This window comes from Myotis yumanensis, unplaced genomic scaffold (genome assembly GCF_028538775.1).
Source record: "Myotis yumanensis isolate MYYU_CA2020_CCGP unplaced genomic scaffold, mMyoYum1.0.hap1 SCAF_5, whole genome shotgun sequence".
NCBI classification, from domain to species: Eukaryota; Metazoa; Chordata; class Mammalia; order Chiroptera; family Vespertilionidae; genus Myotis; species Myotis yumanensis.
Window position 1 is genome coordinate 77757617 of NW_027223756.1, and position 25891 is coordinate 77783507.

The window sequence follows — 25891 nt, forward strand, 5'->3', positions numbered from 1 at the left end:
AAGGTCACAGCCTTCTGGAGGCAGCCCATCCAACGGCTGCTCAAGATCAGGGTACAAAGGCCTGCATCCCCTGGGGAAGCCTGGGGTCACTCTGCTCCCTTCCACATGTTTCGATCCCCAAATTCTCTAACAAGCATCCTGAACACAACACCTCTGATGGTCATTTTGAATTTGTTTACTCTCTGCAAAGGCAACATGTGTTTCATTTGGGTATCCCGCTCCCACCCAGTGAGGGACAAGGTCATACTCTCCCTCCTCTCAAGGCCAGCATCTCTCCACTGGACCACGTGGCCCGACACTTCTCTCTCCGTGGGGCCAGGGTGTCTGTATTCTGCTCTGCGAGCAGCGGGGCCCATGGTTAACAGGCTCACTACACTCGGTGAGTCTTGCCAAGTTGTGTCTTCACCATGACCGTGTCCTACAGAAAGTGTCACTTCCTAAAAGTCCCCTGTGCTCCCCTAGTCATCCTTCTCCCAACTCATCTTTTTGAAAACAATATCTATTCGTATTGATTTCAAAGAGGAAGGGAGAGGCAGATAGAAACATCAATAGAAACATCCCTACTGGGATGGAGCCGGCAAACTGGGCATGTGACCTCCTGGTTCTTAGGTTGATGATCAACCACTGAGCCACACGGGCCGGGCTCAACTCCTCCTCTTTTTAACCCCCTCCATAGCTTCGCCTTTTTCTCCAGAATGTCACAGAGTTGGAATCACATAGTATAGGTTTTTCAAACTGGCTTCTTTCCCGTCTTTTCCAGCTTCTAGACGCGCTGCGTCCCTGGCTCGTGGCCCCTCCCTCCGTCTCCACAGCCAGCATCTCGGACTCTGACCCTCCCGCCTCCCTCGTATGAGGGCACTTTGAGAACACGGCCCGCCGGGGAATCGAGTATCGTCCCCGTCTCAGGGTTCTTGACTTAATCCCACCTGTGAAGCCCCTTGTACCCCATGGAAGGTGACACAGCCACAGGGACTGGAGGTTAGGGATGCGGACGTCTTTGGGGGTCACTCTCCTGACAGCACAACCTGTGCGCAGGCTTCCTGCTCCAGAACATCACACACGCGGGATCACACAGGCCCTCCTCTCGGATCTCGCTGGGTGGGAAGTTCTGTGAGTTGCTCAGCTGATTGCACTTAGTGTTAGCTTATTCCTTTTCAGTGGTTCTCAACCTGGGCTGCACATGAGAATCGCCTGGGAATCTTTTTAAAATCCTGATTTCTGGGCCTTATCCTCCGGAAATTCTGTTTCTTTGTTACTAATGTTGTGGCCTCACCCCATAACAAAGAAACAGAATTTCCGGAGGGTGAGGCCCAGAAATCAGGATTTTAAAAAGATTCCCAGGCGATTCTCATGTGCAGCCCAGGTTGAGAACCACTGCTTTATATGCTGGGTGGACGCTGGGGTTTGACTGGACTACAGTTTGTCCATCCACTCACCTGCTAGTGAGTACCTGGGCGGTTTCCAGGTTGGGACGGTTCTGAGAAGAGCTGTCCTGAACATTCTTTCCAAGACTTTGTGGACCCGTTTTGATTTCTCCTGGGCAAACACAAGTGGAGTCAGGGAGGAGGTGTGTTTAGTTTTATGAGAAACTGCCAGACCTTTTCCCAAAGTGGTGCTAGCGTTTCTCACCATCACCAGTAAGCTGCGAGTCCAGGCTGCCCCGCGCCCTCAGCAAGGCCAATCTTTTACATTTGAGGCCTCAGGTGAGTGTTGGGGAAGGTGGTCTTTTGTTTGTTTTGTTTCTGGTAAAATATACATAACATTTAGCATTTTAACCATTAAGTGCACATTCCGCGGTGTGATGTGCACTCACTGTGTCATGTGACTATCTCCACCGTCCACCACCAGCACGTTCTCATCTTCCCACACAGACACCCTGTCCCCGCTAAACCCTGATCCCCCACCCCTTCCTCCAGTCCTGGCTCCCGCCATCTTTCTGTCTATGAACTTGACTCCTCCCGGGACCTCTCGGAGGAATCACACAGTATTTGTCCTATTTCCCTGAGCGTCATGTCCTCAGGCTCACCTATATGGCAGCTGGTGTCAGAATGTCCTCTTAAGGCTGAAAAATACTCGTGTGTGGAAGGGCCACAGGGTGTAGATCCATTCAGCCACCCTTGGACATGTGGGTGGTGTCCGCCTTCCGGCTGTTGTGCATCATGCTGCTGTGAACACGGGCGTGTAAATCCCTCCTGGGTCCCTGCTTTCAATGCTTTTGTGTGCACACACCTAGAAACGGGGCTGCTGGGTCATGTGATAATTTTGTTGGGTTCTGAACTGCTTTTAATCTTACAATTTTTGATACACAAGGGATGATTTTTATGTAGTTGAATTTACTAATGTTTTATACAGAGAAAGTGCTTCTCTCCTTAGTGGTCAGAACCACCCACCTGCAGATTTATTATTAAAATGGTAACTCTTTACGGTGTGAGGTGGGTTGGGCCACCGCTCACTGGTCTTCCTTGGAGTCTCTGGTGGTCGGGGTGGTTTCTGGGTGACTGGCGAGTGGGGGTGAGATTAAGATCTTCCCAGGCTTGCCCTAACCGGTTTGGCTCAGTGGATAGAGCGTCGGCCTGTGCACTCAAGGGTCCCAGGTTTGATTCCGGTCAAAGGCATGTACCTGGGTTGTGGGCACATCCCCAGTGGGGAGTGTGCAGGAGGCAGCTGATCGATGTTTCTCTCTCATCGATGTTTCTAACTCTCTATCCCTCTCCCTTCCTCTCTGTAAAAAATCAATAAAATATATTAAAAAAAAAAAAAAAAAAAGATCTTCCTAGGCTCTGAGCCTTTCGAAGGGCCATGCCAGACAAACACTCCCAATCCGTGGGCACATGGCTCATGCACACAGCCTTTCTCCTACATTTTCTAGCTACAGATCACAAGCCCATCAACGCGGAGGCCACTGGTGACACTGCTGCCTGGAGTGGGTTCCAGCCGGGTGCCTCTTCCTGGTGCAGGTGCGGGGGGCGGGGGGGGGGCGGGGGGGGGCACAATGCGGGCAGCCCCACCCTCCCAGTGGCCAGGGAGCGAAGGAAGGGACCAGACTGGAGACAAGGAGCAGTGAGCCTTTTTATTGTGGATTAACTCACTTTGTATTGACAATTGCACACAATATTAAAATACTGCGAGAAAGTGGGTGTGACACACCTGGAGTTTTTTTTTTTTTTAATCAGAAATAAAAACCACGAGCCATCCGAAGGCAGATGGGGTAGAACCCAGCAGAGCCACAGCTTGCTTCTCAGACCAGGAGCAAGTTGTCACAACGTTTGGGAATGGGCTCCCTGGACAGAGGAAGAGGGTGGGTGACGGACATATGGCTTGTTTTCAGGGGACGGGGCAGGCTGGCTTTTCACAAGTGCTCTTGAAGGAGGGGTGTCTTTCGGTGGCTCCACTTGGGCCAGAAACTGCCCCTGGGGTGAGAGTGTGAGACACCAAGGGCCCTGTCCTGCGGCCCAGAGCACGGGCAGGGGGGCTCCTCACCAGACGATGAGCTGCCTGGAGGCCCAGGGCGGTCCTGGCCCAGTGGCAGGGACATCAAAGCCTGAAAGGCAGCCCCTTCCGCCCAGCCCAGCGGGTTTACATCCCCTGGGGCTGGAGGTCACAACCGAGTCACTTCATTCTTGGCCTGGGAGTCACTTTTGGGAGGATGGGGCAGGGTGGGTGGTCTAGCTCCTTCCTGGGGGGGGGGGGGGGGGGGGGGTGTAGAACAGCGGCTTGGCCAGGCCAGGAGCGCTGGCCACTGGAAACACTGAACCACTGACTGCAGAAGAGACTTCACACCCTCACGCCTGCCTTCTGTGTCTGCGTCCTTGATTCTGCGTCTCCCGCCGCCGCCCCCCCCCCCGCCCCCCCCCCACACACACACAGTTGGAGATGCTGGTTTCCCCAAGGCCGGTGCTGCTCCCTGACGCAGGGGGCACTTCCAGGCCCCAAACGCCTTGAAAGCCATGTTTCCACGGCGGATGCTTGTGTCAGGACAGCACAGCAGCTTATGTTGCTGTGAGTGCCCTGCTGCTTTAGGGAAACTATGGACAGCGAGATTTACTCTAAATTTAAAAAAGGAGCTTTGTTTTTTTTTCTCAGCTCGAACGAAAACCACAGTGGGACTCCTGCCGATGGCCACCTCCTTGGGGTCGGAGGTTGTGGGCACCTGAGCAGGTAGGGCAATAGGGCGGGAAACTGACTGTCCTCACCTTGCTGGGCCTCCGTTTACCCAGACCACTCAGACCCTAGGTTTTCTGGATCAGAAGCCTCCCCAGGCCCAGGCTGGAGTTTGCTTCAGGGCTGGGGGTGAGGGGGGTGGGGTGCAGAACATGTTGGCAGGCTGAGCCCATAGCAGGCTGTGGAGCTACGAACTCGGGTTCAACCCCCCCTCCCGCAGCCAGGGCCCTCGGCTCTGCTGCCCACCTGCTCCTCTGGAGTCCTGGGGTCCGGGACACATGGTGGGGCAGGGCTTAGATGACCGGCAGGCAGGGGGCGCAGAGAAAGGGGAGGTCTGGGCCCCTGGGTGAGATGGGGCCTCCTGTCCTCTCTGGGGCCCGGTGGCCAGACAGTGGAGGGCCCAGGAAGGAGGATGGGCGTGCAGGGACCTCTCGCAGGCTCAGGGGGTTAAGGCTTCTGTCACAGAGCAAAGGGGGCGCACAGGTCACCAGTCACCAGATGGCTGGCGGGAGGGGCATGTCTCGCTCTGCGGCCGCTCCCTGCCCTCGGGGGTCATTCCCACTGGGCCCTAGAACGCGGTGCTGGGGACAGTGAGGCTCCGGGCACAGGCTTCCTGCACAGTGACAGGTGGCGGCAGTATGGCTCCCTCACGGCTTTTCCTGACCAACGGCAGGTCCGGAAGTGCCGGGCTCCCCAATGCCCCTGATGCTCCCAGACCGGCTGGGGAGAGCTGGGCGCCGGGGAGAGAGCCAGCCCGGCCTGCACCCTGTGGGAGCTGATGGAGGGTCACCCCGGGGCCTTCTTAGCTCCGCAGGATTGGCCCTTGGCCCCGGTTGTGAGGTGAGGCCTGGGCCTGGCGGCTGTCCAGGACCCCGCTGGCGCGGCCTCAGGCGCTGACGTCCATTGGGGCCACAGGGGCAGCGCTGGGCTCCTTTCTTCCCACAGTTTGCCTCTGGCCCCCTCACGGGGCAGGCGGGAACCCCTGAGTTCAAGGCTGTATGGGGTCCTGGCAGCCATGGGTGGCACTGGCAGGGGAGGAGGGGGCCCCATCCTCTTATTCCTTTAACTGTCCATGTCGTAACAGAGGAAAAAGTGATTTAAAAAAAGCCCCCCAACCCCCGTTCCCAAGCTGGGACTCCATGACAGGCCACATTTCCCAGGCTGCTGGGGAGAGTGAGGAGCTGTACTTTGTGCCTCTCACTTCCTCCAGCCAGAGTTCTGGGTCTGAGGGTGTGGAAGCAAGCAGAGAGCTCCGAGGCCTCCCAGCTACTCCAGACCATGTCACCCCGCCCGCGGTCCTGCCCGCCAGGCTGCAGCTCTGAATAGTGGCCATGGCGACAAGTGAAAGTGGAGAAAACCAAAATAAAACAGAAAACCCTGAAGAGCCTAGTATGATCGCAGCTTCTACTCGCCCACATCAATGTCAGGTGCTTAAAACAGAATGAAGCCCGGCCGGCCACTCCAGGGACCAGGGCAAGCGGCTGAAAACCCCTTCCCGGGGCGGGCGGGCGGGGTCTCCAGGGAGGGCGGGTCAGGCGTGGCTGGCCAGTGACACATGCCAAACCCGTGCCACACAGCAGGGCGACGCTCGGCGACACAGGGGACCAGGGTGCGTTTCCCAGGCCAAGCCCCCTCCGGGCCCCTCAGATCCACTTGGCATTATTACAGAGCACCGCTTGGCTGAGCGTTCGGCCGTGAAAACCCGGCTTTAGCAGTACAGAGTCACAACCTTTTCAATGATAAGATTTTTCCTGAAAAGTTCATTATAGCCCCCAACCCCCAAATCTCACTCTGCTTTAAAAAAGCAGCAGCACTGTAGCAGAAGTTTTTTTTTTTACAAGTGGCCAATTGTGTGAGGACGGCCAGCCGGCCAGGTCGCCCTGGTCCCCCGGGACCAGCGGCCAGCGCCCCCTTCCAGTCCCTTCTCTGACCAGCGTGGCTCTGGACCACAGCTCAAATGGCAAGTGAGAGTTTAAAAATACAGCGACCACATCGTTTGGGCCTCTCAGTTCTCCCTAAGTGGAAGGAGTTGTGCAGCCAGCACCCATCTCTCGGCCAGGCCCTGCGGTCTGTGCGCCTCAGTCTGAAAACCCAGCGTTACCCAGCGGGTACGTTTACTCCATCTGGGCGGTGGCAACGTTTTACATTTCTTTTGGCATTAAAAGTTCCAGGGACCCAAAATGCTTTGCTTTGACTACGTACTGAATGACGCCCTGACAGAGAGAGAGAAAGAAGGGCTTTGGGGAGAGAAAGAGAGAGAGGGAGAGAGAGACACACAGCGAGAAAACACAGGAGAAAACCGAGCTATAGAATGACACAAGGCTTCTTGTCCTTGAAGGGGTTCTCGGAGGCAGGGACTCCGACCAGCAGGGGGTCGTTCCGGGCATGCTGCTCGCAGTAGCTCATGAGTTCTGATGAGGCCTTGGAGACCTGAGCGTGGGCACAAGGACGAGAGAGAAAAGGTCAGAGGCTGATTCATGTGTGTTCACAGCAGCACATTCACCACGGCCGAAAGGTGGACACTGCCCAAGTGTCACCAGCTAATGACGGACAAACACAACGTGTCCCTGCACACACTGGAGTATGACTCAGCCATGAAAAGGAGCGAGCCACTGACACCCGCTACAACATAGATGAACCTCGAACACGTGATGCTCAGTGAGAGAAGCCAGGCACAGAAGGCCACACAGTGTGTGATTCTATTTATGTGAAATGCCCAGAACAGGCACATCCACAGAGACAGGAAGTGAATTCAGTGGTTGCCAGGGGCTGGGGGAGGGGATGGAGGGTAATTACTGATGGGGACGAGGTTTCTGTCTGTAATGATGAAATGATTTGGAATTGGATAGAGGTGATGACTGCACAGCACCAAATATACTAAACGAGAGGCCCGGTGCACGAAATCTGTGTGTGTGTGGGGGGTCCCCTCAGCCCAGCCTGCACCCTCTCCAATCCAGGACCCCTTGGGGGATGTCCGACTGCCGGATTAGGCCCGATCCTGGGGATTGGGCCTAAGCCAGCAGTCGGACATCCCTCTCACAATCCTGGACCACTGGCTCCTAATTGCTCACCTGCCTGCCTGCCTGGTCGCCCTTAACTGCCCTCCCCTGCCAGCCTGATCGCCCCTAACTGTGCCCCCTGCAGGCCTGGTTGCCCGTCATGACCCCCCCGCCAGCCTGGTCGTCCTACACAGCCTGCTGTTCAGTTGTTTGGTCGTCCCTCACTAACCTCCCTGCTGGCCTGGTTATAGGCAGCCATCTTGTGAGGGCATGAGGGTTAATTTGCATATCACCTCTTTATTATATAGGATACCACTAATGATAAAGTTTAGATTGTGTATTCTTAAAAAATATTTTTATTGATTTCAGAGAGGAAGGGAGAGGGAGAGAGATAGAAACATTAATGATGAGAGAGAATCATTGATTGTCTCCTGCATGCCCTGGAACTGGGGATCGAGCCTACAACCCAGGCATGTGCCCTGACCGGGATGGAACCATGACCTCCTGGTTCTCAGGTCGATGCTCAACCACTGAGCCATGCCGACCAGGCTATGTTGTGTATTTTACCACAATTATTAAAAGATTGAAAAAGAAGGCCTGTGCCTCCTACAACAGGAGTTGCCCAGATTTTGAACAGAAAAGGTCAGAATGAGATGCAGCCTCTTTAGGAGTCACTAAGACGCCATCCCACCCGAGGAAGGACTGAGCAGTGAGACCCCTGCTTGGACATCGGCATGATCGAGGGGCACAACACCAGCCTGTCTGCATTTCCTACCTGTGCACCCTGAACCCACTGGGGTCCAGTGACCCAGGGAGGGCACTGACCCTTAGGACCACCTGCATCAGAGCCCCCAAGCGGGGAAGGAGGCAAAGGGAGGGTCCCCGGAAGGCTGAATGGGGAAAACCTGGCATTTAGCATCTGGGGAGCTGAGGGTCACTACAAAGGGTGCCTCTGGACCACATGCCCTGTTCCTCCGGGTCACGCATTTGGGGGGCGGGGGGTGCTGCAGGGGCCATCCCGCTCTGCTTGCCCCCGCAGGGCTGGGGGGCTGGGTTGCAGGTACCCTCGGCCAGGGTGAACAGGATGTCTGTGGGCCCCTGGATCCCATCCCAGGGGCAGGAGCTGTCTGCCCATAGGGCTCCCTTTCTCAGCCCCTTGCTTTCTCACCTGTAAGGCCAGAGGGCAACGAGCCGTGCAGGGGCTGCTGGGTGGGTCTGCAACACTGCACACCTGAACGCCAAGGACACCCCCCTGCTCTGTGCGGGGGCATGCTCCCGCCCGGAGACAGCGACAGTGGCCACTGTTGGGAAGCTGCCTTTGATGAGCAGATGAAGCTTGGCTTCTAGAGTCCTATTTGGAAAGCACCCCTCCCAGAGGACAGAAATAGTCACCGGGCCCTAAAATAGCTGAGGCTGTGGCTCCAGCTTGTGCCCCCCCTCCCCCCGCCCATCCCTGGCGTTGACAGGAAGGCTCTGCCCACAGTGCCGGGGCCACTGCACCGCCGCACACCCAGACCCTGGGCACCTCTGCTCTGCCAGGCGATGCTCTGTGGTTCCGGTCGCTTTGCGGGGGACGCAGAACCTCAGGCGGGACTAGAGGGAGTGGGTTACCTCCCGATTCCCCTCCTTCCCACTTTCAAAGGGGGGGGGCTGCTCCTGAACATCAAAGGGGTGGGATGAATCACCCTCCACCAGGCTGGGAGCTGGCACCACGCACAAAGGAAAACCACTTCAACCGGCCCTGCTCTTTCTTCAGCCTGAAGGAATGCTTTGAATGTGCAGAGTTCTGGAACATTCAGCCACCTCCTGGGAGGCACTCCCCGGCCCCCTGCAGCAGCCCTCCCCCACTCCCACTGGCTGGTGGAGGCACGGGGGGCGGGGGGGGGGCATCAAAACCACACCCGCCTGGCCCTCAGGTGCGAGTCTGCCTGCGCCTGGCCCGGCCATCGCCTCCTAATGAATCCCCGAGACCAGCAGCAGCGACGGGGGCATGACAGATGCTCAGGACGGCGAGTCTGAACAAACACGTGGGCTGGTCCTGTGGTTGGTTTTGTGTTTCACCTCATGCCACTCTAGATGTCTCTGTGAACATACTTCATAGATAACATTTACAGCCGTCGGCTTGGAGTGGAGCCGATTAACCTCTCTAACGTAGGTGGGCTGCAACTCATCAGCTGAAGGCCTTAAGAGGAAAGACTGAGGTCCCTGCACAGAAGAGAGAATTCTGTCTCCAGACGGCCTTGGCACTCGAGCTGCAACACTGACTCTTCCGTGGGCTTAAGCCTGTGGGCCTGCCCTGCAGACTTCACACTTGCCAGCCCCTGCGATGGCATGAGCCAAGTCCTTAAAATGCATCTCTCTTTATATATCTCTATCTCTATCTCTATCTCTATAGATATGTACACATGTTCTGTTGGTTCTATTTCTCTGGCGATCCCTGACTAACCACTAGGTAGCTGGAGCAGGGCTAATCCAGAAGCACAAAGCACTGGGCCTTCTAGATGGAGACTCCCTGGGACTCACCAGGCTGTCTGCACGCTGGGGCCTGGGACAGGAAACAGCTTCTTGGAGCCACCTCACCGTCCTTTGCAAAGGGGACATGGGCTTGGTGGGACGGGGCCTTTGAAAAGGTCAGGCACCTTCCTTATGTGCAGCCCGTCGGTCCATGTCCTTGGAAAGGAGGCAGCCTGTGTGCCCTGGATGTTGTCCTGATGTCCCCTCAGACTGACCATTCATCTACACAAACACAATGTGTCCACCCACACGCTGGAGCATGACTCAGCCATGAAAAGGAGTGAGGCACCGACACTCACTCCAACAGGAATGAACCTTGATGTTCAGTGCGAGCAGCCAGACACAAAAGGCCACACAGTGTGTGAGTCCGTTTATGTGAAATGCCCAGAACAGGCACATCCACAGAGACAGGAAGTGGGCTGCTGGTTGTCAGGGGTTGTGGAGGGGGATGAGGGTGACTGCTAAGGGGGACAGGGTTCCTTTTTGGGGTGATGGGCCGTTCTGGAACTAGACGGAGGGGATGGTTGCACATTGTGAATGCACCCAAGGCCACGGAATCGTGCACTTCAAAATATATGGTTAACTGGATGTTATGCAAATCTTTATTTTTTTAAATCTCCGTCTGCAGAGCTGACGGTGCAATGCTGCACTCTTTTATTTTGCTCTGCGTGTTTCTGGTCCCCGATGGGTTAAGTGTCTGTGAACAGAAACTGCTTGTCCTTTTTCTTTTTTTAGCATAGAAAGCAAACATGCTTATTTCAAAAACTTCACACAGCGCAGAGGTGAAGAAAGCAGGCGGTGAGAAGCTCGGTCTCTCCTATCTGCCTCTTGTAACGAGGGAGATGAGGAGACAGAAGAGAGAGAATGCCTGCCTCATGCTGGTCCTCCGGCAGGGCCTGAGGTGGCCTCACTGGGGCTTCCAAGGCAGGACCCCAGGGGCTGGCGGCGAGGTCAGTGTTTATAAATCGCTGTGGCAATGGGATCACCACAACCCCCGGGGTGGCTTTCTATCAGCTGTGTGTTTCTACTGAGGAAACGGAGGCTTAGAGAGATTGGGTGGCCTGAGGTTGCACAGCGAAAGGCACAGCTGCAGGGCCAGCCCATCCTCCTGCCGCTGTGGGCCATGGGTCTCCCCCTATAACTCCCCCCACCCCCGGCCTGTGTGTCTCTCCCTTGTCCTCTCCTGCCCTGCTCACCTTGATACGCTGGATCCCGGCTTCGATGCGGAGCTGCTCCACCAGTTTTCGGGCCTGGGCGATGTTGTTAGTGGCTGACATGGTCTGCCATCAGCTCTGGCCCTGTCGTCCAGATAGCTGTGGGGGAAGCAGACAGTGTGAGCCGGCTGGGAGGCCCCAGGACCTCATGCAGCTGAGGATGGAGAGGCAGGACACCCCCCATTCTGGGAGTTCTCTGGCCACATGGCCCCCGACCCTGCAGCTCCATTCTGGGGATTGGCCACATTGTCTGTGTCCTCAGGTCGTACGCGGAGGCCCGGCTGAACCCCTCTTTGCCCACTTCCCTCCTGTGGCCAATCTCTGGTTGTGACCATCAGGGGTTCCCAGGAGTTCATGAAACCAATGCATGACTCCTGGTCGGCTCCAGGTGAGGGACTCGGCCGGAAAAAGTACCAGTTTCCTCGGGCCCTGCTCCTTCCCCAGGGTCTCTGGAAGTGGGGCTGGCTCACTCTCTGGGGTGGGGCCATCCTGGGCCCTGCAGGGTGTTGAGCAGCAGCCCTGGCCCCACCCTCCTGATGCCAGGAGCACGCCCAGTCGGGATGACTGCATTTGTTACCAGACTTGGCTCAGTCTCCCCTGAGGGGCAGAGCGCCCTGGCTGAGACCCCTGGGCTGTCTGAGGCAGATCACCGGGCACACCTGAGGTATCACCCCCTCTCTCTCTCTTTTTTTTTTAGTGGCTTTTAAAATTCTTTTTTATTTTTTTTAAAAATATATTTTTATTGATTTCAGAGAGGAAGGGAGAGGGAGAGAGAGAGAGAGATAGAAACATCAATGATGAGAGAGAATCATTGATTGGCTGCCTCCTGCATTCCCCTTACTGGGGATCGAGCCCACAACCTGGGCATGTGCTCCTGACTGGAATCAAAACTGGGACCGTTTAGTCTGAAGGCCGATGCTCTATCCGCTGAGCCAAACCGGCCAGGGAGGGCCGGGGCTATTTCATTCCTTCCTTCATTCACTCGTTTGTTTGCTCAGTAAAATCTCACAGAGAATGTCTTGCCGCATGCCAGGCATAGCTCTGAGGATTGAGCTGACGGCGGTCCTGTGCTTGTGGGCGCCCGGTTCAGATTTCTGCCCTTTCTCCGGCCCACCCCACACCTCAGCCTGGCTGCCTCTGGAACCAGCTGGCCCATGACCTGGGCTTCCACACCCTGCTGCCAGGGCCCGGGCAGAGCAGAACGTGCTGGCTCTTCCCTGCTCTGGAGTGGCTTTGAGGGGGGTGGGGGTGGGGGACAGAATTTATGTCAGAAACTCCGGGACAGTGGTTGCCAGAGACCCAGGGAACCCGCTTGGCTCTGCAGGGTCCCCAGAGCTTTCTGATGTGCTGGGACTCAGGCTCCTCCACTAGCGTCCTGGGGTGGCCGTGACAACCACCCACCGGATGGCTTAAAACAACGGAAATTCACTCTCTCACATCTGGAGGCCGAGTCTGAAATCAAGGTGATGCAGAGCCATGCTCCCTCTGAGGGCTCCAGGAGGGTCCTTCCTGCCTCTCCTGGGGGGGGGGGTCGTCCTTGGTGTCCCCCTTGGCTTGTGGCTGCATCACCCCCATCTCTGCCTCTGTTGTCACATGGCCTGTGTGTCTGTGTCCATATTTTCATCTTATAAGAACACTAATCACTGGGTTCAGTGTAACCTCGTCTTAACTCATTACATCTGCAACAACTCGGTTTCTAGATAGGTTCCCTCTGAAGTCCGGAGCGGACGCAGATGTTGGGGACCCTACAGTTTCCTGGGTGTGGATAGTGCGCTTGGAGTAACACACTTCGTGTGGGTGGAGGAGTCCAGATAAACCCTCCCCCCGTCCCCAGAAGACCTTCCGCTAATTCAGGTCCAGGGCGAGAGATCTCATGCTGTCTGTTCTGCACCAAATTCTGCCTGTGGACCTGTCTCCCCAGCACCCTTAGGAATCAGGTGTCACATGTCACAGTTTAGGGAATCAGAGCACCTCCCCATCAGCTTCCTCACCCAAAAGAAGGCTCACCCTTTATTATGCCAACAATTCCTGCTGTGCTCTTATTTGGGATGGTTTTCATGGTCTTTCCAAAATATTTTTAGGAATTTAAATTAGATTTTAAAATTTGAGACGCCTGTCAATTCCCATGCAGTTGTAGGAAACGATAGAGAGAGACCCGCACTTTGCCCGGTTTCCCCCAAGGGTGGCAAACTAGTGAGATCACAGCCAGGATGCTGGCGCCACTGCAGGAAAGACACAGGTCCCTCCTGTGGCCCTGAGATGGCCACACCCAGGTCCCCTCACCCACCTCCATCCCTGGCGACCACTGATAGGTTCTCTTTCTCCACAAGTTTGCCATCTGGAGAATGTTAAGTAAATGCAAGCGTTTGGTATGTAACTTCCCTCCACGTGGTGTCATTCTCTGGTCGCTGCTTGTAGCTGTGGCTCATTCCTTCCCACGGCCGAGTCGTGCTCCAGGACAGGGCTGTGCACTGGTTAACATGACCCGCGGAAGGACAGCGGGGCGGAGTCCTCAGCTTGGCCATCACGAGCAAAGCTGCCATCAGCATTCGCGTGAACACTGTCTATTTCTCTGGGGTAAGTGCTGAGGAGTGTGGCCGCAGGCTTAATTTTGAAAGCAAATGCCAACTTGTTTTCCAGAGTGGCTGTACCATTTTACATCCCTACCAGCGATGTATGGGTGATGTTAACTTGTTTTTGTAATTCAGTTATCCAAATTCTTCTCTGTTCCTTAAGGCAGTGAAAACTCTACCTTTTCACCCAACCTTCATCCAGGGGGCCCCAGTGGTGTGGCTCTGCACTGGGATGATGTCCAGGGACATCTGCGGCTGTCACATTGGGTTGCTCTTAGCATGGGGGTGTGGGGGGTGGGGACCAGGAATGCTGCTCACCCCTCCCCCCCCAATAGTGCCCAGGACGCCCGAGGGGTAGGGTTGGGTAGAGGGTGCAGAATCCAAGTTCAAGAGTCCTGGGAAGTCCCCGCCCCAGCCGGGCCGACTTCTAACCAGGTAACTAACACTCTCTCTCTGTCACCATGCACTGCATCACTGTCTGCTTGGAAGTCAGGAAGGCCAGGTGGCTTCAGAAATTAAAAGCAGATTTTCAGAAAAGTTCTTTGGAATCTAAAGGAGTGGACTGTTTATCCACACGCCTTGGACGGTGCTCCAGAGAGTTCTGCTGGGTGAACAGCCGATCCCTAGAGGTTACAAGCTGCATGATGCCATGGATGGGCTATTTTTTAGATGACAAGGTTGTGAGGATGAAGGCGTGATGGGGGGCTGCTGGGGCTGGGTTGGGGTTGCGGCCTGGGAGAAAAGGGTGACACCAGATCTCCGTAGCGCTGGAGATGGGGCTTATCTTGGGTGTTGGTGGGTCCATGCGCCTGCCCAGGTGATAAACGTGCATAGAACTTAACATACATACACAAAACCCCGCAGAAATCTGAATAGGGTCAGGGGGCTATATCAATGCCAAAATCCTGGCTGTGATATTGACAAGGGACTTTGACAAAACATTATCATTTGGGGGGGTCAAGGGAAGTAGAAAAAGGGGTAGGGGGATAAAAAGTGATAGAAGGAGACGACTTGGGGTGGTGAACACAGAATATAATATAATATACAGGTGATGTATTATAGCAGTGATGGCGAACCTTTTGAGCTTGGCATGTCAGCATTTTGAAAAACCCTAACTTAACTCTGGTGCCGTGTCACATATAGAAATTTTTTGATATTTGCAGCCATAGTAAAACAAAGATTTATATTTTTGATATTTATTTTATATATTTAAATGCCATTTAACAAAGAAAAATCAACCAGAAGAATGAGTTCGCGTGTCACCTCTGACACGCGTGTCATAGGTTCGCCATCACTGTATTATAGAATTGTACACCTGAAACCTATATAATTTTATTATCCAATGTCACCCCAATAAATTCAATGGAAAGAGGGGAAATTAGCATTTGGGAAAACAAAGTGAATGTTACAAGGAATTTCTGATTTGTTACAACTGCATGTGAATCTACAGTGATCTCCACCAAAGTTAAAAAAAACATACTCCTCCACATGGCCTGCGCCCCGAGTCCCGCAGACACCGGCCCCCTTTCGGGTCAGAGGAGGCCCGAGTGTGTCTGCCCCGGGCGCACAGAGCCCATGTGTGGGCCTCCAGAGCTCTGATTCAGCAGAGAGCTTCAAAGCAGCCACAAAACATCCAGCTCAGGGAAAACCTCCCTGCTTCGGCTCAAAAATACCTAAATTACTCAGCGCTAAATATAGATGCGCACAGAGAACAAACGAGGTGGCCGGGGAGTGTTTACTTTGGAAGGCCGGGAGTCCCGCTCGGCGTCCAGTGTGTCCACCAGAACCCCAGGACCCCCGGCACCTCGAGCAGCCACCCCAGCTGTGGTCTCCCTCCTGAGCATGAAGCCAGAGGCGGTGCCGGCTTTCTGTGCCTGGTACGTACCCTGAGAGGCTCCTCTGTGAGAACCCAGGCCCCAGAGAGCAGCCAGAGAGGTGTGTGTGTGTGTGTGTGTGTGTGTGTGTGTGTGTATGCATGTGTAAGTGTGAGTTATGTGTGTGCACGCATTTGCCTGTGTATGTGTACATGTGTATGCCTAAGTGTGTGTCCATGTGTAGGTATGTGAGTGTATTGTGTGTATCTGTGAATGTGAGCATGCATGCTTGTATGTGCATACGCTTGTGTTGCATGTGCGTCAGCATATGTGCATATGCGACGTGTGAGCACACCTGTGTATGTGTACATGTATACACGTGCGCGTGCATGTGTATATGTATGCGTACGTGTGTGTGTGTGTGAGAGAGTGCCAAGATGCCAAGATCCAGACGCTGTAGCAGACACAAGTTACCGCAGACCATGTCGCAGACTCAAGTCCTCGTCCGGGCTGGTGTCACAGCCAGTCACTGACTCCTGGGCCAGCCATGCCTTCCGGGATGAGACCAAGGCTGGCAGAACAGGAGCCTGCTGAGTCAGCGTGGGGAACACGCCTCCCCAGCTGCCTCTCACAGGAGGTATGTGACCAAGCGGGCCCCTGACTTGGCAGGGCCTGCCAGCCCAGCAGAGCCTCCAAGGCCCTAGCGGCGGGCAGGGCCTTGGGAAGCTGGGGGCGGGGCAGGCTGCTCTGGGAGGGAGGGGCGAGGTGGTCAGAGCGGCTGGCAGCGGCAAGTCACGTTCTCAACTCTGGGCTCAGCCTCTGCGGAGAGGCTGGCTCAGGCCTGGTGAGCCTGAGGGCAAGACGTGGGGTGAGGTTGGCCTAAAAATAGAACCTTGACAAATGCCACCAGGCCCTGGCTGGCCTCCCAGGGAAGGGCTCGGAAGTCACAGCAGGTGGAACCTGACTGCACAGAAGAACTGAACATGCTCATGTCTCAGAGGCAGGACTGTGAGGCGGCCCCGCCCCCTGTAAGCCTGTGAAGCTGTGATAAAAGGGAGGCTAGTCACCCTCAAAACAGTACAGACCAGAGCTGAGACATGAGGCTCCAATGCACAGAAGCAGGAAACAGAACCATGGAGCCCTGGCCGAGAAGCTCAATGGTTAGAGCGTTGTCCTGTATGCCAAGGTTGCAGGCTGGATTCCTGGTCAGGACACATATAAGAAGCAACCAATGAATGCATAAATAAGTGGAACAACAACTCGATGCTTCTCTCTCTTTCTCTCCCTTCCCCTCGCTCTCTCACTCTTAAAACAACAACAAACAACCCACAAAACTATGGAGAGAGTAAGGCTTCCTTCAGTGGGGGCTGCAGGGATGGCAAAAGGGGGGAACAACTAGTTTAGAACAGTTTCTCCCTTGAGCACTGCTGACACTGGGGCTGAGTCACTCTCTGGGGGCTGTCCGTGGGGTGATGAGCAGCATCCCTGGCTCTGCCCGCTCCATGCCGGGAGCTCCCCCAGTTGTGACAAACACAGATGTCCCCAGACACCCCCAGTGTTCCCTGGGGGCAGCATTTAAGGCCTTTACGGAACTCCCTTAGCAGAAGAAAATCTGCAGCTACAAGAGGCTCATTTAGGCCAATTGCAAAGAGCTTTCTGGGGGAACTGAAATGGTTCCGTTTGAATTGAAACAGTCCTGAATGCAAACAGAGGCTTGCTTTAAAGGGGGTTTAGTTTTCTTAGCATCCAAACCCTCTGTGACTAGAAGCCACAGACAGGGCCGGAGCTTTCCCTCCACTCCACCAACGACTCATCTGAAGAGCAGAGAAGTGGAAGGTGTAAGCGCCACGGAGAGCAGCAGGTCTGAATTCTGCCCCAACCCCAAAGCTGTGTGGCTTTGGGAAAGTCACCTCCCCTCTCTGAACTCTGCTGGAATGCTCAGAGCGACACTCCCTCCCTGCTGGCAAGCCAGGTCCCACTGGCAGCTGTGGAGAGAGACCTCTTTCAGGGGCCTGTGGAAACTGCCAGCTCTAAACACAACGGCCGGAGAGATGGAACGAAAGACAAGATGATGTGGATGCCGTGCCCAGCGGATGCGGAGGGTGGTTTGCTGGAAGCCCTTGGGAATCCCGCTCCTCCAGGAGCTTCCTGCGCCAAGGTGGCCACGCCCCTCACCTGCTCAGGGGGGACCAGGCAGAGTCTGAAGTTGATCATATGACAAATAAGAACGGATGAAGCTAGTGGGAGAGCCAGGGATTAAGAGTCCATTTTCATGTTTGACTCAAATCGTGCCAATCCCTTCCCTTCCAAGCCACAGAGTAAGGTGAGACTAGATTCCTTCAAGCTCTGCTCTGAGCTCCCAGGGTCCATAATGACAGCCACACCCAAGTCCGCTCCATGTCATTTCTGGACACACTTAGATGTGTTTTAGCTGCTGGTGACCCCGAGTTGCAAGTTTCTCCTGGAAGTTTCCGGAAGAAGTAGGGCTATTTCCAGGGACCTCATTCCCCGGGGCAGAGGCAGGCCTGGTTCCTGAAGATCCCACATGCAGGGCGTGTCTGGAAGTGGGAGCTTGGGTCTGCCCTGACCTGGGTCTTAACTTCTCCAACCAGAACATAACAGGGTTGTTCTGAAAGCTGAGAACGGTCCCGGTGTGTCATTCTGTGGCTCTGAGATCAGGACGAGTGACATTCATGGCCTCCTCCTAAGCCACCTGGACTTTAGATAAAAATCTGTGTCTGCCCCTAGCCGGTCTGGCTCAGTGGATAGAGCGTCGGCCTGTGGACTAACGGGTCCCAGGTTCAATTCCGGCCAAGAGCACATGCCTGGGTTGCGGGCTCGGTACCTAGTGGGGGGCGTGCAGGAGGCAGCAGATCAATGATTCTCATCATTGATGTTTCTATCTTTCTCTCCATCTCCCTTCCTCTCTGAAATCAATACAAATATATTAAAAATGAATAAATAAATTTTAAAAAATCTGTGCCTGTAGATTTCAGCACGCACAGCAGTGAGTGAGCTGGCTAACACGGACAGGCTCCTGCTGAGGGCAACCAGAGAAGCTGGACAGGACAGAGAAACAGCTGCTTGAAGGTGCTCTCGGGCTATTAAGATGGTGAAGAATTACTTGTCAGGCTCCGGGGGGAAGATGGACACCCAAGATACTGGCTTTTGAGGTTACTTTTTCGTGAGTGGAGGATTTGCTGAGAGGCTCAGCAATACCTCTATTAGCCTCGCGAGGCTGGGGCATGGAGGCCGAGATCCCGGGCCGAGAGAGCTTGGTGAACCTCCCTTGGTATGAACTGGGACAACAAAGTGCTACACTCTGAGCACAAGGGTACACAGGAAGTAGACAGGCACTGACAGCGGCTGTAGTTTAGTTTTGAATAATCTCAGCGCCTGATATTGGGTTGAGGTGCCTTAGGCGGCTCGCGGCCCTAGGTGCTGGGCAGAGGTAGATATAAATCCTCTCCAGTGGATAACACCATCATCTTAGGCTTCAACTGATTCCTACAAACAAGTCTGCAATCGCAATGTGCAGCACACAGTGAGAAATAACAGGCACACGCCGAGACAAGACCACGAACACAAATCAACAGCAACAGTGGGCAACGCAAACAGGCTCCAGGGGCTCTCTGCATGGGAGCTGGTAGAGACTTTAAAATAATTGTGTTAATTATGTTCAAAGAGATACATGGGTGAGATGGGGATTTTAGCAGGGAATTGGAAACTGTAGAAGAAAGAACCCATGGACGTGTAGAAAGTGCTAGTATCTGAAATGTAAGAATACACTGGGGAGTCCAGTCAACAGGCAGTGCAGGCAAACACAGGACCTGGAGCTTCCCACAACTGCAAACATTACAACTAAATTACACAACAGCTGTAATGCAGAACATCTGACATCTAGCTGAACAGAAGTCCTAAGACTAAGGATATAAAGAAGAAGCCACATCAAGACTGGCAGAAACTGTAACAGTGACAAAGGGTGGCAGAAGAGTGGGAAATGCTGATCACATGGAAGCAGAGGTCTGTTTCACATTCACTGAATTTGGAAAAATGTGAAATATTTGTAACTTTCTTGTTGAAAAGCTAGATAGCTCTGTTGTCATCAGCTAACGCCGGTTCTATCATACTCCAGTCTAAGAAAACCTTTGTTAATCAAAGAAGAAACAAAAGAATGGGAAGACCAAATAGATGAGGACTGGTCATCTGGACTCTCGAGTTCATTAACTGTACAACAAAACGTCAAGAGTGCAACAATACATGCTGCTTCGAAGTGTTTATAACTTTTGAAGTAAAGGGGAAAGAGAAGGAAAAAAACTCTTAAAATTTCAACCAAAATATGTTGAATTTATATCTTTTTGTCTATTTTTATACTTTTTATAATGTTTGCTTTTGTCCTGAGTATATATACACAGGGTGTCCCAAAATGTACACACACTGAACAGCTGGTAGCTCAATTAATGTTTCTTTCTTTTCAGATTTGACCGATTGGAATTCATAATTATTCAAAGTGTTGATACATTTTTGGGACACCTGTATTGTAGAGTACATAAAGAGTTTCTCCCCCAAATCTGTCAATCCTTGAACATAGTCCCACAGAATACTTATGTTTACTTTCTTTTAAAAAAAATATATATTTTTATTGATTTTTTACAGAGAGGAAGGGAGAGGGATAGAGAGTTAGAAACATCGATGAGAGAGAAACATTGACCAGCTGCCTCCTGCACACCTCCCACTGGGGATGTGCCCGCAACCAAGGTACATGCCCTTGACCGGAATCGAACCTGCGACCCTTGAGTCCACAGGCCGACGCTCCATCCACCAAGCCAAACCGGTTCTGGCTACTTTCTATTTTTAAAACCTTACTATGGGAAATAATCTTTGGAAATACGTCATGTGCACACTTGTAAAAAAAACCCCACAAAACCACAATGGAGTAAATAGTATCACTGACGACAGCTAAAGAGAAAATGAGTGCACTGGAAGGTAGTTCAGGGGGAAATATACAGAATGAAGCAAGGAGGCACAAAGGGAAAGGAACCACAGCAGAGAAGGCAAATGCAGAGGATGCAATAAAGTCTGATACACAGGTAAGTGGAAGTCTGGAAGAAGGAGAGAGAGAACAGGACAGAAGAAATCTTTGAATAGATAAATTTCCCAAAACTGATAAGAAAAAAAAAAAAGACCGCAAGCCACAGATTCCACAAGCTCTACACCCTCAGGCAGGATCTTAGAAACCAACAGAGAAATGGCCATTAAGCATATAAAAAGATGCTCAATGAGCCCTAGCTAGTTTGGCTCAGTGGACAGAGCGTCAGCCCATGGACTGAAGGATACCGGGTTCAATTTCAGTTAAGAAAATGTATGCACCTCGGTTGCAGACGCGATCCCTGACCCTGGTTTAGGGTGCACCTGCAACCAACCGATGTATCTCTCTCACATTGATGTTTCTCTCTTTCTGTCTCTCCCCCTCCCTCCCACTCTCTCTAAAAATCAATGGAAAGATATTCTGGGGAGAGGATTAACAAAAAAAAAAAAAAAAGATGCTCAATGACTAGCCATCAGGGAAATAGAAATAAAAACCACAATGAGAGATATGAGAGACTGATTCATAACTAACAGAGTGGCAAAAATTAAAAAGGCCATCAATACTAGGTATTGGGGAGGATGCAGAAATGCTGATGGGAGTGTGAAATAGTACAATCACTCTGGGAAACAAGTTTAGCAGTTTCTTATAAGGCTACACACATACTTAACCTATGACCCACAATTCCACTCCTTGGGATTTACCCAAGATACATAAGAGTGTATTTTCACAAAAATACTTGCACAAGATGTTTGTATGTCTTTATATTTATAATAGCAAAAATTGGAAACCACACAAATGCCTATCAACAAGAGAATGAATAAACTGTGGTCATTCGTACCATGGACTATGACTGCACAATAAGAAAGAATGATGTGCCCTGGCCAGTTTGGCTCACTGGATAGAGGATCGGCCTGCGGACTGAAGAGTCCCAGGTTCGATTCCGATCAAGGGCATGTACCTTGGTTGCAGGCACATCCCCAGTAGGGGGTGTGCAGGAGGCAGCTGATCGATGTTTCTCTCTCATCAATGTTTCTAACTCTCTATCCCTCTCCCTTCCTCTCTGTAAAAAATCAATAAAATATATTTAATAAAAAAAAAAAGAATGATGTACTGATAGATAGAGTCACATGTGTGAATTTCAAAAGTATTTTGTTAAGCAAAAGAAGACAGACATTAGACATGTTACGTATCTTGTTCGAGGAGTTGGTGTACACAGATGTATATATTTGTCAAAATTCATTAAACTGTACAGTTAAGATCTGTTCATTTTACTAAATAGGAATTATACCTTAATAAAATCAAAACAAACAAACAAACCTGCTGAAAACAAGCTTCAAGAACGAGGGGAAAAGACATTTTCAAGGCGGGGGTGAGGGGAGGAAGCAGGGACATCTACAATACTGTCAACAATAAAAAATATTTATTAAAAAATTTTACCTATGTCTAAATCCAAAAATAAAAAAGTAAATAAGAGATTATTTTTTAAATCCTCACCTGAGGATATTTTTCCATTGATTTTAAGAGAGAGTGGGAGAGGGAAAGACAGAGAGAAATATCGACGTGAGATAAATACATTGATTGGTTGCCTCCTGCAGGTGCCCCAACCAGGGCCCCGGGAGGAGCCTGCAACCGTGGTACGTGCCCTTGACTGGCTAGGGCAAAAGAGAGACATTTTTAACAACGAACAGACTTTATCACTAGCTGCCCTACCTTATTAAAGGTAAAATAAAAGGATATTAGAGAAAAACAATCCCAGATTAAAAGCAGGTGACCTTGAGAAGGACTGAAAACAAACAAATAAAAGATGCGGAAGGAGAGGCACTTGATGAAATAATGAGAAAGTTCCCGTGGAAAACAGGAAGTGAAAAGCCTTTGGAACACACCAGTTCGTCGCATTCTCCAACCAGTTTATCCACAATGTTCTGTGCGTCCGCCGTAACAATTTTAGAGTGCTGTTTTTTATTACACTATTTTGGTGATTCAATTCCAGTGACTGGAGTTCTCAGTATTACTTTAGGAGTTTACTAGTGACATCTTATCTGAACTGGGTGACTTTACACAGGAAAAGATGAAGTCATCATCTAAAAAAATAACCATTCACCTCCGTGCGCCACGACTGGTCCAGGGCCAGCACGACAGCACCCAAGTCCAGGTGTCCCCGTGTCTCCTCACTCAGTTCCTCTCACCACTCAGCAGCTGCGGGGCTTTCTCTGTCCTAACTTCATTTCGCAGCCTTAGAAGCCGAGGCTCGGAGACAGGCAGCGATTTGTTCCAAGTCACCAGCTCTCAAGTTGCAGAAATGGAATTAAACATAGTACAGAGTGGGGTGCCGGGTCTGGGAGAGTCCTGCGGCCACCGGGGTCAGAGAAAACCATGAGTGACATTTAATAGCAAAAAGCCATAGCTTCATGCCTCCCGTCTAGTGGTTTGCCAGCCATGCCAGGCTGAGTCCTGGGCATTTCCCCCCAAGGACCAGAGCAGGCTTTCTTGCCAGCCACTGACAGGGCACCCGAGTGCTCTTGGGAAGCCTGTGTGTTCCTCGAAAGGCATCGACGCCTTTGCACGACGTGAAGAACCCCTGCGACGGCTCCTCAAGGTCATATTTCTGTTCTCTTTTCTAGTAACAGGCTCAGGTGGAGCAGGCTCCACGGTGTCGTTTGGACTCTGGGTTTTGCCAAGACACTGGACTGTGTGTCCCGACTGCCCACAGGAGGATGCATGGCAAAAAGGTACCAACTCCCTGCTGGGGGCAGGCATTCTGACTTCGGTGTCCTGGCGTACAAAGCCAAGTATCAGATGACAACCCCTGCAGGGCCCCGGGAGCTCTGGGGCTGCCAGGAAAGTGGATCTGCTCCCTGCCACCCTGGCACACACCCTGGGCATCCAGAGAAGCTCAAACCTGCCGGGAATGTCTCAACCGGGGAAACAGAAGCCACTCAGACTCGGGCTGGGGCTGGAGTTCCCCGGAGACCCAGGAGAGCTGACTCAGCACCTCTGCGGGCCGCTGATGCCATCTCCACCCTCTGAGGTGTTTTCCAGTTGCACAGGAAACAATGAGAGCGAGGCACAAAAATGCCAGCAATCCCTCCGAATTCCGCACATAGTTCTCATAGCTGGGCCGAGCGCCACGCCCAGCCTGCTGGATACGCGGAGCGAGCCAGCCGCTGCTTACCAGAAGGGAAAGAATCGGATGCCAGCGGAGGCTTCTGAGAGTTGGCCAGCTGGGCTGCATAAAAGGAAAACAATGTGAAAAATGTGCCTGGCAGGGCTGAGACGCGGCAAGAAGGGCCTTTGAGGGGCAGCTCCTGGATCGGTGACGACTGAGGACCCCTCCTGGTGTGAGGCTCAGCAGTCCCCACCCCCGTTTGAAAGAAGGAAGATTGGGATGTTTCTCTCTCTCTCTCCTTCTCCCTTCCTGTCTGAAATCAACAGAAAAAAGACAAGAAGGGGAACCACAGGAGATGGGAAGTAGGGTTTTTTGGTAGTTTGCTGCTGGTTTCAGGCCCCACCCTGAGTCAGAGCCCCCTCTCACCTGTGGCGTGCAGTGACCATGTGTACAAGAGGGCCCCTCCTTCTCCTGGGGGCTGTTTGGCGATTACGGGCATTTTCCACACCTGTTATGTCACACTGAGCCTTCCCCAGCACCTAGCAAGGGCTCACCAGGGCCTGTGTGCCTGTTAGGAAGATGAGACAAGGTGTGGCAGCCACACCTCTATGATGACCCCAATGACCTTGTGCAATCACCTCTCCTAGAGTGTGGTGGGACCTGAGACTATGCTCCAGGCCAAGGCCCTGGCAGGTGGCTCTGGTGACTTTAAGAAAGGCTGATCATCTTTGGTGGGCCTTCTCTACTCAGGCCAGCCCTTAAAAGGGAGCAGAGATGATGCGAAGCTTGAAAGGCATTCAATGCAAGGGAGACCCTCTGATGCTGGCTTTGGAGATGGGGGCAGGTGGTGAGGAAGGGGGCAACGGCTAGGAGCTGATAGCCAGCGAGGGAACGGTGACCCTGTCATGCAGATGTAAGGAGCTGAATTCTGCCACAGTCTGAATGGGCTCAGATGACCTCAAACTCCAGATAAGACATTTCAGTTTCAGCTGGTGAGACCCTGAGCAGAGACGCCAGCCTGGGCATGGCCTGGCTTCTGACCTCCAGAGCCACGGGCTGGCACCTGGGTGGTATAAGCGGCTAAGTTTGTGATTGTCTGTTATGCAACCCACATAGCAGCTACACAGGCCAGGTGGGCCAGAGCGGTATCCTCACTGTTGGACAGGAGTCTTTCTAGGAGCCTCTGTGCTGGGCGTCGGTCACGTGGTAATTCCTGCTGGCTTCACTACTGGCTGCTGAGCACGGACACTGATGTGAGTGTGCAGCGTATGTGTCCTCTCCCATTTCCCATTATAGCGGCCCTGAGGCGCAGGTACAGCATTACAGCCAGAGGCTTGGCCATTAGTGTGGTTCCTGTAAACTGCGGCCTGAGTGCTACGTGCACTTCGTCCCTGATGGCACGGGCCTCAGGGAATTGCAGCCCGGAGAGGCCCTGGCTGCTTCCAAGCAGTTCCAATGCTCCTCGCGTCTTCTCACCCAGGCTTGAGCGACCGGCATGCCCGGTGAGTCAGAGCCCAGGAAGGTGGCCTTGGGGGGAGGTGGGGAGGACGGTTGCAGCTGGCAGTCCTTGGGGGCTGCAGTGCTTAACTCACGCTTCCTGGCAGCAAATCGAGAGGGGAGGGGAGGAGGCCGGCATCAGCGACTCCTTGTCTTCAGAGAGAACAGCCTTCCTTCTGCTTTAAAACTTCCGGAACCGGTAGCTTAACAGCTTACACTGAGCTTCTGAATTCTTTCCTGCCAGGGCCTAGCATTCAGACACTCACCCCTGCCTGTCATTAAATAGGAAAGAAAGAAACTCAAAACCCCCAAACACAAACCTCCAGCCAGATTCGACAGGAGGGCACATGGTGCAGGGTGAGGATGCAGGCTCTTCCCTGGACCAAGGGGGCTGACTGTTCTTGGGCACGCTGTGATCAGAATAAGAGAGGATGTTTTGTTGAAAGAGGAAGAAAAAAAAATCCCTAACCAAAATAACATGAGATGGAGGTTTGGGAGAAAAGCAGCTTTGAAGTACTGTTGGGAGCTGCATTTGCAGACGCTTGTCCACATGCACCTCTATCAATGTACATTTCCCGCACACCTACTGTGTGCACAAGGCCTTGGCTCTGCACACCTCTGGGGCTAACCTTTGTGCCACAGTCCATGTCACAGAAGCCCCTAGAACAGGGGTCTCACCCCAAGCAGTCCTGCCCTCCAGGGACACTGGGTGATGTCTGGGAACATCTGTGGCTCTCACGACTGGGGGTTGCTCTTAGTGTTGAGGGGTGCTGCTCAGCCTCCCATAGTGCCCCAATGTCTGCAGTGCCAAGGAGAGACCCTGCCCTGACTCTACAGAAATGTGCACACAGCGTGGCCAGCACATGCCAGGAGAATAAAGTCAGGGAGGGGCACATTCTTCCCTGTGTCCCCAGCAGCTGGGAT

The 25891-nt window shown here is 52.9% G+C and overlaps 1 protein-coding gene across 1 annotated transcript in view; it reads right to left on the reverse strand.

Annotated features, from left to right (window-relative positions):
- Positions 1-3045: 3045 nt before the first annotated feature.
- The window catches only part of GNG7 (G protein subunit gamma 7), a 126428-nt gene continuing 103582 nt past the window's right edge, over positions 3046-25891 (reverse strand). Inside the window, exons 3-4 of the mRNA XM_070415749.1 lie at positions 10871-10987; positions 3046-6591 (exon numbers count right to left, since the gene is read on the reverse strand). Coding sequence (XP_070271850.1) covers positions 6466-6591; positions 10871-10951 — 207 coding nt within the window. The 5' untranslated portion in view covers positions 10952-10987 and the 3' untranslated portion in view covers positions 3046-6465. The remainder of the gene's footprint in view (positions 6592-10870; positions 10988-25891) is intronic.